The following is a 16,793-nucleotide window of genomic DNA, read 5'->3' on the forward strand; positions in this document are numbered from 1 at the left end:
TCAAAAGAAAAACCTCCTGTAGAAGTGGGAGAAATGTATAAATATCAATGGAGATTATTTTGAATAATGCTCATAGGTAGCACACCGCGCCTAGTTCACGACCACCGTGGTGATCGGGAGCCACAGCACATGTGCGACACCTGGGGATGGGCTTATGAGAGCCCGAAACCGGTCGTGATAATAAAAGAAATTTACAACTGAAGCGGATAATTTGAGTAAAATTTCGTTTATCAGTTTCAAACAACAGACGTGTAATTATTGCAACTAAATTCAGGTTTCGTACTTCTACATCTGATAATCTCACGACTGCTAATTTTCAACTATCAGGGAAATTTGTGACTTTATATTAGAAAGGGTAGTGGCCTTTCATACATGACCATATATCGCCGCTAGCTTTCAAATTCAAAATTCCGCCTCCGTTTTAATACCCTTAAAACTCTCCTGCCAGCCTTTTCTCCTTACCCATTAACAACAAGTTGCAAGCTGGGGTTTGCATCCTGAGGTTGGTATGTGCGGTACTGCTTAGCATCGGAACCATCGTCGAAACCATACAAACCATCCAACTCTACTTCTGTCCTCTAAATATCTGCATGCGAAGGGACTAAGGGTAAGTTACGCGGGATGGTAGTGAGAAAAGTGTGACATCTCATCCAAGTTAGCACAGTCTGCAACTGTAATATCATGAAAGAAAGCTGGCAGGCACTATGGTTTTCAAGTAATGTTTCAGCGTGGTAGCTTTCTGTAGCCATGAGACGCTTAAAGTGCTAAATTGTTATCCAAAATCTATACAAATAAACAATTATTCTCTAACGGTTTCTGTCTCTCAGCCCATCATGCATGGGAAGAAAAGGCAAAAACATCAGCTCTAGCAATTCATCATTCTCCTGCTTTTCCAACTTATGGTTTTTTTTCCTTTGATGAGAGTCTGAGGGACCGAAACCGATGGAGAATAAGGGTTGTTTGTACAGCTGACAGTTACAATGCAGTTCTCTAACTATGTTTTTCACTTTAGTCTGTAGTGTTTGTAGCTTGTACGGAACGTGACTGGATATTGTGAAAAACTACAAAATCGTACTACAGTATTAGTCTTATGTGGAGGAAACAGATGCAGATACAAAGCATCTGGTGGTAGTTTGGTAAAATTTTTTGGGGGTCAGAGATGTTTATTCGAGACATTTTTCAGGTGTCTCCACCAAACGAGAACCTGGCCATCCCCAGCGACAACCGTCCGTGGTGGGAGAGATACCAGCCGGTCTCCTACAGGCTCATTACCCGCTCTGGCGACGAGGCCGCCTTCACCGACATGGTCAACCGCTGTAACAACGTAGGAGTGCGGTGAGTTTAAAGCTCACTTTACAACATCGTAACACTGGCATTATCTCAATAAGACTCGTCTCAAACAGATAGAAAGTAAATAACTTGGCAATCACAGCTTTCTGGTCGTAGTATTCATCTTTATCCGCCGTCATTCCCAGAAAACGGTGGTACCTGAAATTCGTCACTGTGATACAAAGCAAGTGCTAATTTAGTATACCGTAGTGCTTTCATTACAGTTCATTAGTTGTTTTAGATGTCATAATAACAATTTTTACCACTCAAAATCCAGTCTTTTGTGTAATACCTCGGTACCCTCCAACAAATTGAACAGTAAAAGATATATGACGCAATGTTTATCACCAGCTTGTCAGGAAAGTAGGACATTCGTGGGGGAAGATGGAAGGCAGGAGTACGAGTGCATTTGTTGTCCCGGTCGCTCCTGTCTAAGAATAGAAATACTATCAGTGTTCATTAATGTAGACTTGGGGATAACGCTTCTCACGTATATCAATTGTATTTACACAGAAATGAAGCATTTCCCCAGAATTAACATTAAATACATAACAAACCTGTAACAGCAAGCAGCAAGTTTCTACAGTAGTTGTCATAAATCAGCACAACGCTATTCTTCGTGTTCCATGATGACTCGTCAGCAATAGACTGAACTTCCTTTCCCCAGAGCTGTGTTTCTGAACTGTCAGGTAAGGAAATTCCATGTGCACGTTTAGAAAACTTTCAAAAATGTGAGTGAATAATTTAACTAAGACGCCACAGAATAAGCAATATGCATTGCTTTCAAAAATGACGATAGGCAAAAAGCGATTTCATTTCAGAACTCCGCGTTCACGACTTTCCTGAGCAACACCTTTCATATTCAACGTGACAAAAATGTTACAGAACAGTTTAAGTGAGAAATGGAAAATGCAAGAACTCTCATAAGATGTAAAGCATTGTTTTCTGCGCGCGTCTCCAACGCATATATTGTAAGCTGTTCTTCGATTATATATCAAAGGTCAACGCTCCATTTATGTAACTATTACTGAAACAATTTCGAACACGTACCACTAAATATGCAGAATATTTCACATCGCGATTTTTATCAGGGATAATTAACGCTAAATTCCTGCCATCATTGCAATTCGGTATTATTTTATTACGAGATCTTTGATTTTGTATTGGATAGAATTCGTTTATTCTCAATTACCCCAATACGACGAAAAGTGTGTGATTTTTCCATTTAGAAATATGAACAACCCCGTGGTCTCTGGAACTGTACTATGTTAAAAACTATATGATTAACTTTAGATAAAAGCTAAATTTTTGGAATGGACTTGAAATAGAAAAAAGGGGTATTGTCATTGACAGAGAGTGCGCAAAGAGTTGTGTCATTGTTGTTGTTTTGGTCTTCAGTCCTGAGACTGGTTTGATGCAGCTCTCCATGCTACTCTATCCTGTGCAAGTTTCTTCATCTCCCTGTACCTACTGCAACCTACATCCTTCTGAATCTGCTTAGTGTATTCATCTATTGATCTCCCTCTACGATTTTTACCCTCCTCGCTGCCCTTCAACACTAAATTGGTGATCCCTTGATGCCTCAGAACATGTCCTACCAACCGATCCCTTCTTCTGGTCAAGTTGTGCCACAAACTTCTCTTCTCCAAAATCCTATTCAATACTTCCACATTTGTTATGTGAACTACCCATCTAATTTTCAGCATTCGTCTGTAGCACCACATTTCGAAAGCTTCTATTCTCTTCTTGTCCAAACTATTTATCGTCCATGTTTCACTTCCATACATGACTACATTTCATACAAATACTTTCAGAAACGACTTCCTGACACTTAAATCTATACTTGATGTTAACAAAATTTCTCTTCTTCTGAAACGCTTTCCTTGCCCCTGCCAGTCTACATTTTATATCCTCTCTACTTCAACCATCATCAGTTATTTTGCTCCCCAAATAGCAAAACTCCTTTACTACTTTAAGTGTCTCATTTCCTAATCTAATTCCCTCAGCATAACCTGACTTAATTGGACTACATTCCATTATCCTCGTTTTGCTTTTGATGATGTTCTTCTTATATCCTTCTTTCAAGACACTATCCATTCCGTTCAACTGCTCTTCCAAGTCCTTTGCTGTCTCTGACAGAATTACAGTGTCATCGGCGAATCTCAAAGTTTTTATTTCTTCTCCATGGATTTTGATACCTACTCCGAATTTTCTTTTGTTTCCTTCACTGCTTGCTCAATATACAGATTGAATAACATCGGGGAGCGACTACAACCCTGTCTCGCTCCCTTCCCAACCACTGCTTCTCTTTTATGCCCCTCGACTCTTTTAACTGCCATCTGGTTTCTGTACAAATTGTAAATAGCCTTTCTCTCCCTGTAATTTACCCCTGCCACCTTTAGAATTTGAAAGAGAGTATTCCAGTCAACATTGTCAAAAGCTTTCTCTAAGTCTACAAATCCTAGAAACAGGTTTGCCCTTCCTTAATCTAGCTTCTAAGATAAGTCGTAGGGTAAGTATTGCCTCACGTGTTCCAACATTTCTACGAAATCCAAACTGATATTCCCCGAGGTCGGCTTCTACCAATTTTCCATTCGTCTGTAAGGAATTCGTGTTAGTATTTTGCATTCGCGGCTTATTCAATTGATAGTTAGGTAATTATCACATCTGTCAACACCTTCTTTCTTTGAGATTGGAATTATTATATTCTTCTTGAAGTCTGAGAGTATTTCTCCTGTTTCATACATCTTGCTCACCAGATGGTAGAGTTTTGTCAGGACTGGCTCTCCCAAGGTCGTCAGTAGTTCAAACGGAATGTTGTCTACTCAGAGGGGCCTTGTTTCGACTCAGGTCTTTCAGGGCTCTGTCAAACTCTTCACGCAGTATCGTATCTCCCATTTCATCTCCCTGTAATTTACCCCTGCCACCTTCAGAATTTGAAAGAGAGTATTCCAGTCAACATTGTCAAACACTTTCTCTAAGTCTACAAATACTAGAAACGTAGGTTTGCCTTTCCTTAATGTAGCTTCTAAAATAAGTCGCAGGGTCAGTATTGCCTCACGTGTTCCAACATTTCTACGGAACCCAAACTGATTTTCCACTTGGTCGGCCTCGATCAGTTTTTCCATTCGTTTGTAAAGAATTCGCATCAGTATTTTGCAGCTGTGTCTTATTAAAGCGATTGTTTGGTAATTTTCACATCTGTCAACACCTGCTTTCTTTGGGATTGGAATTATTATATTCTTCTTCGAGTCTGAGGGTATTTCGCCAGTCTCATACATCTTGCTCACCAGATGGTAGAGTTTTGTTAGGACAGGTTCTCCCAGGGCCGTCAGAAGTTCTAATGGAATGTTGTCTACTTCGGGGGCGTTGTTTCGACTCAGGTCCTTCAGTGCTCTGTCAAACTCTTGACGCAGTATCCTATCTCTCATTTATCTTCATCTACATCCTCTTCCATTTCCATAATATTGTCCTCAAGTACATCGCCCTTGTATAGACCCTCTATATACTCCTTCCACCTTTCTGCTTTCCCTTCTTTGCTTAGAACTGGGTTTCCATCTGAGCTCTTGATGTTCATACAAGTGGTTCTCTTATCTCCAAAGGTCTCTTTAATTTTCCTGTGGGCAGTATCTATCTTACCCCTAGTGAGATAAGCCTCTACATCCTTACATTTGTCCTCTAGCCATCCCTGCTTAGCCATTTTGCACTTCCTGTTGATCTCATTTTTGAGACGTTTGTATTCCTTTTTTCCTGCTTCATTTACTGTATTTTTTATTTTTTCCTTTCATCAATTAAATTCAATATTTCTTCTGTTACCCACGGATTTCTACTAGCTCTCGTCTTTTTACCTACTTTATCCTCTGCTGCTTCACTACTTCATCCCTCAAAGCTACCCATTCTTTTCTACTGTATTTCTTTCCCCCATTCCTGTCAATTGTTCACTTATGCACTGCCTGAAACTCAGTACAACCTCTGGTTCTTTCAGTTTATCCATGTCCCATCTCATTAAATTCCCACCATTTTGCAGTTTCTTCAGTTTTAATCTACAGATCATAACCAGTAGATTGTGGTCAGAATCCACATCTGACCCTGGTAATGTCTTACAATTTAAAACCTGTTTCCTAAATCTATGTCTTGCCATTATATAATCTATCTGAAACCTGTCAGTATCTCCAGGCTTCTTCCATGTATACAGCCTTCTTTTATGTGTCATAGGAGGACGAATCATTGACCGTTTGATGTCTACAGTCCCCCACCGGCTACTCTCTCTGTGGTCCGTAGAGGCTCCCTCAGTATGTCCTTAGACTGACATTTCTAAAGTTGGTACACAAGGTTCCGGGTAGTATTTCCGACCCATCCCAGATCATTTGTCACGAACATTCTTCGTCATGAATAATATGCCAAGTAGCAGAAGCATGCCATCTAGAAGTCTTTTCCTATGTGTCCTATTAATATCCTTTCAATAGTATCTTTTAAATTATAGTTATTGTAAGCTACACACTTCCGTAACGTGAAATTTCTTTTCAAGCAGTGATACATTTACTACTAATAATAATGACCTTACTCCCCATTATCCAACGCAAAACACTGGTGTGTCCCGTCGTTGAGCGCGTGACCATTACCACCAATAACACAAATGCAGTCATGGACTGTGCCGCTAATCGCGGCGGAGGTTGGAGTCCTCCATCACGCATGGATGTGTGTGTGTGTGTGTGTTTCTCCTTAGGACAATGTAGGTTACGTAGTGTGTACGCTTAGCAGTTAAGTCCCATTTGAACATTTCCTTCAGTAAAGACATTACATATTTGAGATCTTTCAGGTAAACCCGATGGAGTCTTCCGTTAACAATTTTTTATTACTGTCATCAAATGCAATACCTACACAGAATGCTGTCTTGCAGAAGCTCTGCTGCGAGCTTCTGTAAAGTTCGGAAGGTAGGAGACCAGGTACTGGCAGAAGTAAAGCTGTGAGGACGGGGCGTGAGTCGTGCTTGGTAGAGCACTTGCCCGCGTAAGGCAAAGGTCCTGAGTTCGAGTCTCAGTCCGGCACACAGTTTTAATGTGCCAGGAAGTTTCATTTCAGCGTACACTCCGCTGCAGAGTGAAAATCTCATTCTGGATTATAGTAACTAATTTAAACGTCTACAAACATGTGTACTACATCTCGAAGTAAAGTGTGCTACTGTGCTTCTGCCACTGCCAAACAACTGACCGAACGAAAACCTACGCATAAGATTCCATATAATGAAATTTCTTGATGATGCTTTCCTTTAGCGGTAAGATAATTGGCAGTTTACATTTGTTTCTGACCCTGTCATCTCATACTGCAGGATCTACGTGGACGCTGTGATCAATCACATGAGCGCCACGCAAGGCGGACAGACGGGTGTGGGAGGCAGCAAACCCTCGGCCTACAACTACCCAGACGTGCCCTACGGCCAGAACGACTTCCACTGGCCCCCCTGCAGCGTCACCAATTACCAAGACGCCAACAACGTAAGACCCTACACCTACAGTTCTCAGTGATGGAATTAACTCAGACTAAGATTGCGTGTTTTTAAGATTAATGTTTATTAAACTAACTAAAGTGATATAATTACTTTTTAGCAAGGCATTTATAAATTAATAATAAATCAGCTACCCTTCACAAAATGCAATTACAAAACATTTAATATAATTTCACCATTAATGCTTAATCGTAAAACAGTGATAAATCAATTACTAAATGTAACTGTAAGAACACTGATTGTAAACGTAAATAACTCTAAGGTGTTACTGAACCCGCCAGGTTAGCCAGGGGCGCTAATGCGCAGCTTCCTGGAGTCTGGTAGCCGCGCCGGGCCCCGATCGAATCCTCTTGGCGGATTAACGGCGAGAAACGGTGCTTCGGCCAACCTGGATGTGGTTTTATAGTCGGATTTCCGTATCCCACTAGTTGAATACCGGGCTGGTCCCCATATGCCACCACGGTTACACGACTGCCGACATATGAATGCATTCGCACTACTTCATGTCTTACAATACACTGAAGACAGCTGGGATACACTAATTCCGTCCCGGGGTGTACAGGGTGGCGACAAGTAGGTCATCCGGCCACCCTCCGACACTAAAATTGCCAAATCCATAGTAACAAGGCCGACCCCGCTCTGAAGTGGGACAAGGGCCACAGAAAATGATGTTGACATTAAGGTGTTACTGAAGGCATTATGCGGCAGGCAACTGTGTGGCCGTTCGACTGCGTCCGCAGGCGCTGGGCGTTGTCTTCGCGTCCCGGTCTAGTTTTGGGCGTCGGCATTAGTGGCTGTGGATGTAGCTACCACTGACTCTCGTTGCGGTCAAAAGCAAAGTTTCCAGTGACGTCTTAGCTGCAGCTACGTGTGTCTGTACCAAGGCCTGCACCAGAGTCTCTTCTCTGGTGTCTAGCAGCGAAATGTACCTCATCTGAAGCATTTCTCCCCTAGTGGTGTGCCAAGTTCCCTGTGCGTGTGGTCAGTTCAGCATATTAATATCGCTAAAGGAATTATTTTGCAACTTTTATAGCTATTGCGTAAATCTTTTCCCACTCTAAAACACAAAAAGACACACACACACACACACACACACACACACACACACACACACACAAACACAAACAAATAATGTTTTTCCCCACCTTCGCTATGAGAATTCGCGTTTTCTGTGACTGTATATGTGCAGATGTCCCTTGCCTACTGGACATGATCATTTATCGAATCCGTCGTGAAGGATTTTTTGATGCAGTACGAATATCTGATTGCCTAAACTGGTGTGTGTGTGTGTGTGTGGAATGGGTGCGCAACTGTCTTTTCTAACGTAAAGATGACGGCTCTCCTGTGTTGTCACTCTTGAACTCTTTTAGAATCCTTACTGTGGAGCGAAAAATTTATCTCACCGAATCTTTACCTCATTCATTACAGGTTTTTCATTTCTAGACGATCAGCTACTGAAGTGAACGGGTTAAGCCTTCTACAGGCGGGTTCAGCCCGATGTTTAGATTGTATAAGCAGAAATATCAGGACACCTCTCAGCGGACGTGGATGTGAGGGGGGAGGTGCTGTCCATCCTTCGCCTTTAAGGCGACAGCTACTCTGCCAGGAACGCTGAATGAGATGTCTGTATATCTGTGGAGAAATGAGAGCCCCTTCTTCCACAAGAACCGAAGGTTCCATAATTCTGGAGCGAATTCGACTTTCTAACTCATGCCAAAGATGTTCTATTTTGTTCAGATCTGCATTCTGGGGAAGATAGTCCTTTCAGGAATGCTATTGTTTACAAATTATAGCTTCACAGCTGCTGCTTTATGACAGTATGCATTGTCATCCTGATACAAAAACTACCTCTACTGTTCACAGTAACAGTGTATAAAATGTGTTCACATCCTTCCACATGTAAGGATTTGTAAGCAAAATCACGTAAAATGTTGCCATGACGCTTCACCACCACCTCTGTACTTCATAGTTTGTACTACAAATGATGGCACATAGCGTTCTTTTAGCATTCGACAAACGCAAACACTTCCATCGAATTTTCAAAAGGTATAGTGTGATTCATCACTCCAAACCACTCGTTCCTAGTCATCCACTGCCCAATGGCTTCGCTCTTTACAGCGACTCGAACAATTCGTAGCACTGACTACACTTATGTGTGGTTTAGCTCAGTCATTGTGCTAGCTGAACTGCTGGTAGCACCTTAAGTCTTACGAGTGAGTCCTTCCGCTGATTTCCATAAGTTTTCAACAATCACCTTTCGCAATTCTCGACGGTCACTGTAGGCGTCCATGAGATACGTCTGGTTTTGTTTGAGATCTGCCTGGTTTTGGTTTCGCTGTGGCTACTCCTTCGCGTTTCCACTTCACAGGTACCAATGCTCGACTTGGGGAGCTATAGCATCGCTTAAATGTTCATGATGGATTTGTTACTCAGGTGACGTCAAATGTCGTCACGGAGCTCTGCTGACCGAGACAATGTCACTTATGTCTCCTGCACGAGCCATAGTGCTGTTACTCCTTCTCAGTGACAATACTCCCCACTACTTTTGATACTGTACTTTCAGGTTCGTCTCTCATGATATGTACTGAGCAGTTTCGCCTTACGTGGGAATGTCCGGATACTTTCTATCAGATAGTGTATTTCTAGTCATAGTGCGATACTCCACATTATTCCATTGCAATTCCTGCTTGGAGAAAAGATGTTAATATACTACATGACACAGTGATATTTAAACGTATTTATATCCTGTTACAGTCCCATTGAACTTGTCATTCTCACATTACCTCCTTTCCACTAAATTTTCGAATATACTCGGCAAGTATGAAACTGCTCTGCTGATTTCTTCCCGATGCAAGCTATTTCTCCGTCTAAAGCTGCATAACTGGGTTTGATTATTTGGTTGATATTATGCCATAGATCAATTCAAAATCATTCGGAAATAAGAGTAATAAATGCAAATACACTGATGAGCCAAAACATTAAGACTTGCTTAATAGCTTACTATTCGGACTTAGGATCGAAATACATCACTGATCCTGCGTATCAGGGATCCCACAGTTTGTTGGTACGTTTGTGGAAGCTTGGGGCTTCAGATGCCCACGCGCACGTCTTGTTATTCACGTAAATAACGGTTTTGCGTACGCTGTGATGATGCCCGATAGCGAGCCAGGTGGGTTCCACAGGATTTACATCAGGCGAATCTGAAGGTCTAAATATCAACGCGAGATCACTATAACGCTCCTCAAAACACTATAGCACGGTTCTGGCTCCGAGGCACAGACAGCTACACTGCTGAAAAATTACATCGCCTTCGGGGAAGACATCAAATATGAAGGCACGCAGGTTCTTTGCAGCTGTTAGCGGTCTTCGATTGCTATCACAGGTTACATGCAAGTGCAGGAGAAGGTCTGCCATAGCATAATACTGCTCCCACCATCCTGTGTCCGTGGTGCGGTGCACGTTTCGAAAAGCCGTTCACGTCGGAGGCGGCTTTTGTGGAGACGACCATCGACTTAGTGTAGCAAGAATGTGATTCACCCGAAGAGGCGACGGGTATCCATGGATCGACGGTCGAATCCCGATGGTGCTGAGGCCACTGCAATCTTAATTGATTCTGTCTCTGGATCAACATGAGAACACGTAGGTGTCGTTTTCTGCGGAGCTCCATGTTCAACAATTTATCATGTACTCTGTGTTCCGATGTAGTTGGGCGTGCACCAGTATTGTGCTCTTTCAGCAGACATTTCACAGATCATCATCTATTCTACTTTATGAAGCAGACAAACCTCCGATCCTCACGTTCTGTGAAGAGTCGTGGACGTCCTACCATCTAGCACCTAGTGGTAATTTCACAGTCCTTCTGCCGCTTTCAGTAGATGTTCACGACAGCAGTACTTGAACATTCGACTAGCGTCTACGTTTTCGAAATACTCGTTCACGGGCTCTGCGTAATAATGATGTGCCCTTTGTCAAAGTCCCTAACCTCAATGGATTTCCCCATTTGCAGCCTGTATCTTTGCTAGGGTGTCTGCTCCGTTTACATACTTTTGATACCGCGTCACGTGCCCAGAACGCCACTAATCGGCATCCAACGTCACGGTAAGCAGTGGTCAGAATGGTATGGCTCATCAGTGTACCAAACTTTAGTAAAATTGGATATGAAAGACTTGACTGAGAATCGTCGATCTGGTGTCCACTGATTTGCCGCGTGAGGTAGTCCCGTAATCTAGGGCGCCTTGCAGCGGTTCGCGCGCCTCCCCTCGCCGATGGTTCGAGTCCTCCCTCGGGCATGGTTGTGTGTGTTGTCCTTAGCGTAAGTTAGTTTAAGTTAGATTAAGTGGTCTACAAGCTTAGGGACCGATGACGTCAGCACTTTGGTCCCATAAGACCTTACCACAAATTTCAAAATTTTCAATTTACTTGCCTCTATGATACTCTCTGAAGTTTCGCACCATGAAGAACAGTGCTGCAAGACTTACTTACTTTCCGTGTCCAGGCAAGAACAAGAAAACCCCTCTTCGATACTGTAGGGAAAACATCGAAGACCAGAGTAATTGTTTCGTAATACTACAACGAAGAGAATCTATCGACAAGCTCTGAGAGTACGAAGTGATTTAGCAAACCTCTCTCTTTGTTCACACTTGTCTTTTTTTTTATAGTCGAAGGAATCTTCGAAAGTCTGTATTTTTTCTATAGTTTTCTTGAAAATATGATTTCATATGATTCCTAAATGCAGATCAAAAATTAATACTAAGCAGAAGTTACATGAAAACCATACGTCTCGTTTAACATACACCTTTCTTACGACGGATAGAACCAGTAGTCTAACTGAGTGTGTCAGCTACACTTCTTACATATCCTTTTTACACCACTTCGATGACCAATTTAGGACGACAGAAACCAATAAATGAAACATAAGCATGATTTTGTTTTGTTATGTCTTACTTTCAGGTTCGCAACTGTGAACTGACTGGACTTCAGGATCTGAACGATGGATCAGATTACGTACGTGGGAAGATCACAGAATACATGAATAAGCTCATCGGTATCGGTGTTGCTGGGTTCAGGTACTGTTCCAATCAGTTTTAATGAAAACTGTTTGTATCAGTAGGACAAATTTCAACTTTGTGTCAAGATAAATATTTAAGTTAGTCAGGTCATTCATAAGTGTATACACTAGAAAATCCTACAACGACTTGAAACATATTGATGTAGGCAATCTGTAATTACTTTTCAAATGAGGCACTGCTTGAGAACAACGTTTGCACTAGCTGAATGTCTGACAAATACGTAACCATCATAAGTGAGTCCTAAATGAACAAACAACAATTATACTTTTCTAAGTAAATGAAATTAAACTTTGGGGTAGTCTTCCACTACTTTAGCAGTCTCTAGGTCTAGAAGACTTGGAAAATGCTGGCTTAACCACTATATGTGACCTATGCGAAGCCCCGACATAGTAGGATTCAACACACCAGTTAAATGATGTAACGGAACGATGCTCTCAGCTTGTGCAATCTCTTTCTCAGTGTTACGTTCATACGGACGACCTTTCCCATCCTTATAAGGAAAGGAATTGCCAATGTTTCTAGCACGCACCATAGTGCAAGTTTCAAGAATCCCGCATAGCTATGTCCTTTGAAGATAAATTTCAGATTACGTCTTTCAGTTCTGATAAACACTCACACAATTAAATGCACATGAAAGTGCAAATATTTTTTTCATTCATCGGTCTTTCGTGTAATTTTACATCAGAGAGTATCAAAAACGATGTATAACACATATTTAATGCTGCTTCCCAAGCACTCAAAATGCTAGCACAGAGCGCACTCTTCGAGCGGGACATTTGAAAACTGGTCCAGCTGTTAGCTATGTGTATAGTCAGAGTGTCTTTGTGATGTGACTAAGAATTCTTCTTGTAATACACTTGAACATCTGTGTTAGTTTAGTAGAAACTTATAGAGAATTTACAGTTTGTGCATTCTTAATGAACGGTACATTTTATTTATCGATAAGAGTCTGTATTGATCGGTACACCAAAAAGAGAAGTAACAACTATTACGTAATATGCGATTAGCTTCCCTCTGATTATTTCATATAAGCTCCTCCGACAATCCCACACAATCCGATCCTCGGGCCGTATCGGGTAGCCGGGTACTAGATGCATGTGAGAGCGGTCGTTCACGACGCCAACGGAAGGGTTCTCAGTGATCTATGAACTAAGATCGCTACTCGTTTATCGTGAAAAATGTGCCAACCTTCGTCCGATAATACTAAACAGGCACGCACAACCTTTGATTACATGGCGTCCTGATTCATAGACTTAAGCTCGATATAAGAGCCTCCACCTTTCCCATCAACCCACGCCTCAAATCAAACGTTTTTTTTGGCAGTACTATCATTTTACGTCCACCCCATCTTCAGAAGCTTATATTTATTTACGAGTCGTGGACATTATTAACTCATCACTTTTACAATACCTGTGTAAAAATCTTCAATTGCTAAATTCTGCAACAGCTTTAGTAAAGAAACAATATTCAGGTGATGAAAGTAAATGTAAACAACTGAAGATGAGATGCCAGGTTCCCTGAAACGTCATTATGGAAAAATAGATGCCTGTAAAAGGTACTGGTTGCAGATAATTCCTTATAAATTACTTTCAGCTGCAACAGCTGCAGTGTTCTAATGGATCCATAACGGATAATAATTATTGACTAATGTTAATATGGGAAATAATAGCGAAACCAAATATGGGAATGAGATTGGCAATCCCAGTCGCCAAGAGAAAAGGAGTAACTTACCGAATTTTAGCCCCAGGCACGACATTCGAATGTTGCTTATATGCTTTGGGAACGAAATGGTTTCGTAAGCGGCACTTTTCACAGGCAAGTGTCATCAACTGCAATCCCGAGGAGAGCCAGCATCGCCGGAAATAGCCGAAAATGCATCTTTGGTGGAGTACAATGCGAGAGTAACGCTGCCTCACCTGGGCTTTCTCCCCCTGGTCGGATGGAAACTAGTCGCAGGCTGGATGCGGCACACGGGTCGCTGGTTGGCCAATCGGTTACTAAATTATCAGGAGTGACCTAAAACTTTGCGTCTGAGGTTGTTGCTGCAGCGTATACATTGATGAGCCAAAACTTTACGACCACTGCCCACCGCCACGTTGAATGCCTCCTGGTGGTCTTGGGAACATGTGACGCAGTAAGGAATGAATGTAGGTGGAAGACAAATGAGTGGACAGTGATTATAGCGAACATACGAGCCATTTTTGACAAAGGGAACTTCTTTGTGACGCTGCGGCTCGAACCGTCCGCATGGCAAGGGATTAGCGTAGCATTTGGGTGTTTCCCACGCAAGTGCATGCGACAACGTTTTTACCAAATGTGTGCAAATAGAACCAACGTGCTGAAGGATGTATCAGCGGTTGACGTCTCTCTGAGAATGAAGAATGTTTCTGGGGCACTATGTCCGTCGAAAACGGTCGTTGCGTAATGGTGCGCGATAAGGGCTGCCTTTGCTTCATGATAATGCTCGCCCCCATATCGCAAACGTATTAAACCAGAGGTTGCACCGACTCAAGTGGTAGGACTCGAGCACCCGCCCTAAGGTCAGGCAGTGGCAGTTTCGTACTTCTTCTTGTAGTGGGACACGGTGTTTTACCGAACGGATGATGCTTAGTTGCGTTGATTTCCTCAGTCCACATGGCGGTTTTGAATGATTAACTTACTGAGTCTGGAAGTGCCAAGAAAAGTAAATTAAAACTGATTTTATAATAGTCACTTTTACGTCACTAATTTTGTCATGAGTCCTTTGAAAACTATGAAAGTAACTAAGAGATTGCGCTGGAGTCCATTATCTAACACAGTGAAGAAGCAAACAGCAGAACACATGTATGGACTGAAGATTCGTATAAATTGAACGCGACCTCATTTAAAAAAATTATAACTGCTGTTGGACCATATTACATAAAATTTCATATAACATTATTAACTCTTTTAATCAGTTCTGTCTCGTATCCTGAATAATACATTGGACCACTATGTATGTAATTATATTACTTCCTCAGGTAGATAAACAGCCCTAATAACACCTTAGCAACCAAGTTTAGAAGCAAACGGACGTGACAGACGGCGGTTTGTATCATGTAGGACAGGAGTGGATGGCGTATGTGACTGGTCAGCTACGAAAACAACCGGCCAGGCCCCTGTTAAAATGCGTCGGAGAGAGCCGCTTCCGCGACTGGGAGGTATGCCGGCACGGGATCGTATCTGTCTGGCTGATTAACGGTGACCGATCGGTTTGCTGGCCAGCATGGATGTGGTTTTCGGACGGTTTTCCACATCCATTAGATAAACATGTGGCACGTGCCCTTGTTCCGCCTCAGGTACAAGTTACGCAAACATTTAGAACACTTTCCCGACCCTGCACAAAGGCTTTATCCTGTGCTCAGACCTTGTACACCAGGAGGGTGAATAAGATACTCATATCCTTTAGCGTTTGGTCTCCTTGCAAACTTACTCGGTATCAGCGGGCGTCGGTAACTGTATAAGTGGGAGACACCGGCATGTCTTCAGAAGCTGGGAAGAGACACTAGATTTTCGTAAACGTCGTGCTCACACTACGGGTAACGCGGCAAGAAAGCCACAAATATTTTTTCCATTGACACACCGTGAAGATCTTCATAGACACAACAGGTGTTTGCGAGATGCATGTATAACAAAATAACGAAAACATAGAACATACACGAAATACCTTTTGATACGAAGGAGTGGTTAAAAGTAGTAGTTCCGGAATTTTTATGTGAAAACTCATAAAGTTTTCTAAAAAAAAAAAAAGTTATTACATTCTACATCGTTTTCATCACAACTACAAATTCTCAATCTTCTGCCTTAAAAGACTCCAAACCGCAGCGTGTCGGCGTGTAATGTAACAGACTCGGTGCGTGAGACTGTGCTATAATCGACATTCTGATTCGAAAAGTTCGTTCACATAAAGGGCATCCTTTCCTTCAGTGTGACAATACCAGACCACGCCGGCCGGAGTGGCCGAGCGGTTCTAGGAGCTACAGTCTGGAACCGCGCTAGCGCTATGGTCGTAGATTCGAATCCTGCCTCGGGCGTGGATGTGTGTGATGTCCTTAGGTTAATTAGGTTTAAGTAGTTCTAAGTTCTACGGGACTGACGACCTCAGAAGTTAAGTCCCAGAGTGCTCAGAGCCATTTTTGAACCAGACCACACACGAGCTCTGCGACAGCTGCAACAAGCCTACGCCTTTGTTCCACTGGCATCGGTCGTCATGTGCGCACTACCGACTTGGCACTATCTGATTTTCATCTGTTCTCAAAACTTAAAGAGCACCTTCGAAGACTTCACTTTGATACTGATGAAGCGGTGCAAGCAGAGATACGGTTATGGCACCGCCAATAGAATCAGACATGTTACAGTGACAGTATCAACAAATTAGTCTGTCGTTGGGAGTAATATGTTCGGGTGACTGTTGAGAAACAGATATGTTGACATGAAAAATTACGATGTAATAGATTAATAATATTTGTTTTGTTTTAAAATCTTTAAACGTTTCTACATAAAAAAATTGGAGGCACTACTTTAGAGCATGTCCTCGTGCTCCTGTTAGATCATTAATTGCGCACTGTAGGCGTTGAGAAATAAAGTTCCATAGTATTTAAAAATGAGATGGTGATCTGAATACTGGAAACAGGTAACAAAATTGGCCAAATAAATTAAAGCAAATGCTTCTGGTCTTACAGAAAACATGTGCTGTTGATAAGTGATTCGACGTAATGAACGTCACAGAAATAGATGAGACACTCCACCGCTACTGCGTGTACTGGTTTCATCTGACGTGGATAGTGAGTGGTTGATGGATTGAGTACCACAACAGTGCAGATAATTCAGCGGAACTGTCTGCCGTAATGTGATGGCCTCAGTGTAGTTCC

The 16,793-nt window shown here is 42.2% G+C and overlaps 1 protein-coding gene across 1 annotated transcript in view; it reads left to right on the forward strand.

Annotated features, from left to right (window-relative positions):
* Window positions 1-16,793, forward strand: part of LOC126335876 (alpha-amylase 2-like) — a 48,170-nt gene that overhangs the window by 12,015 nt on the left and 19,362 nt on the right. The window contains exons 2-4 of the mRNA XM_049999348.1: window positions 1,184-1,335; window positions 6,659-6,824; window positions 11,786-11,901. Coding sequence (XP_049855305.1) covers window positions 1,184-1,335; window positions 6,659-6,824; window positions 11,786-11,901 — 434 coding nt within the window. The remainder of the gene's footprint in view (window positions 1-1,183; window positions 1,336-6,658; window positions 6,825-11,785; window positions 11,902-16,793) is intronic.

This window comes from Schistocerca gregaria, chromosome 2 (assembly GCF_023897955.1).
Source record: "Schistocerca gregaria isolate iqSchGreg1 chromosome 2, iqSchGreg1.2, whole genome shotgun sequence".
Classification (NCBI taxonomy): Eukaryota; Metazoa; Arthropoda; class Insecta; order Orthoptera; family Acrididae; genus Schistocerca; species Schistocerca gregaria.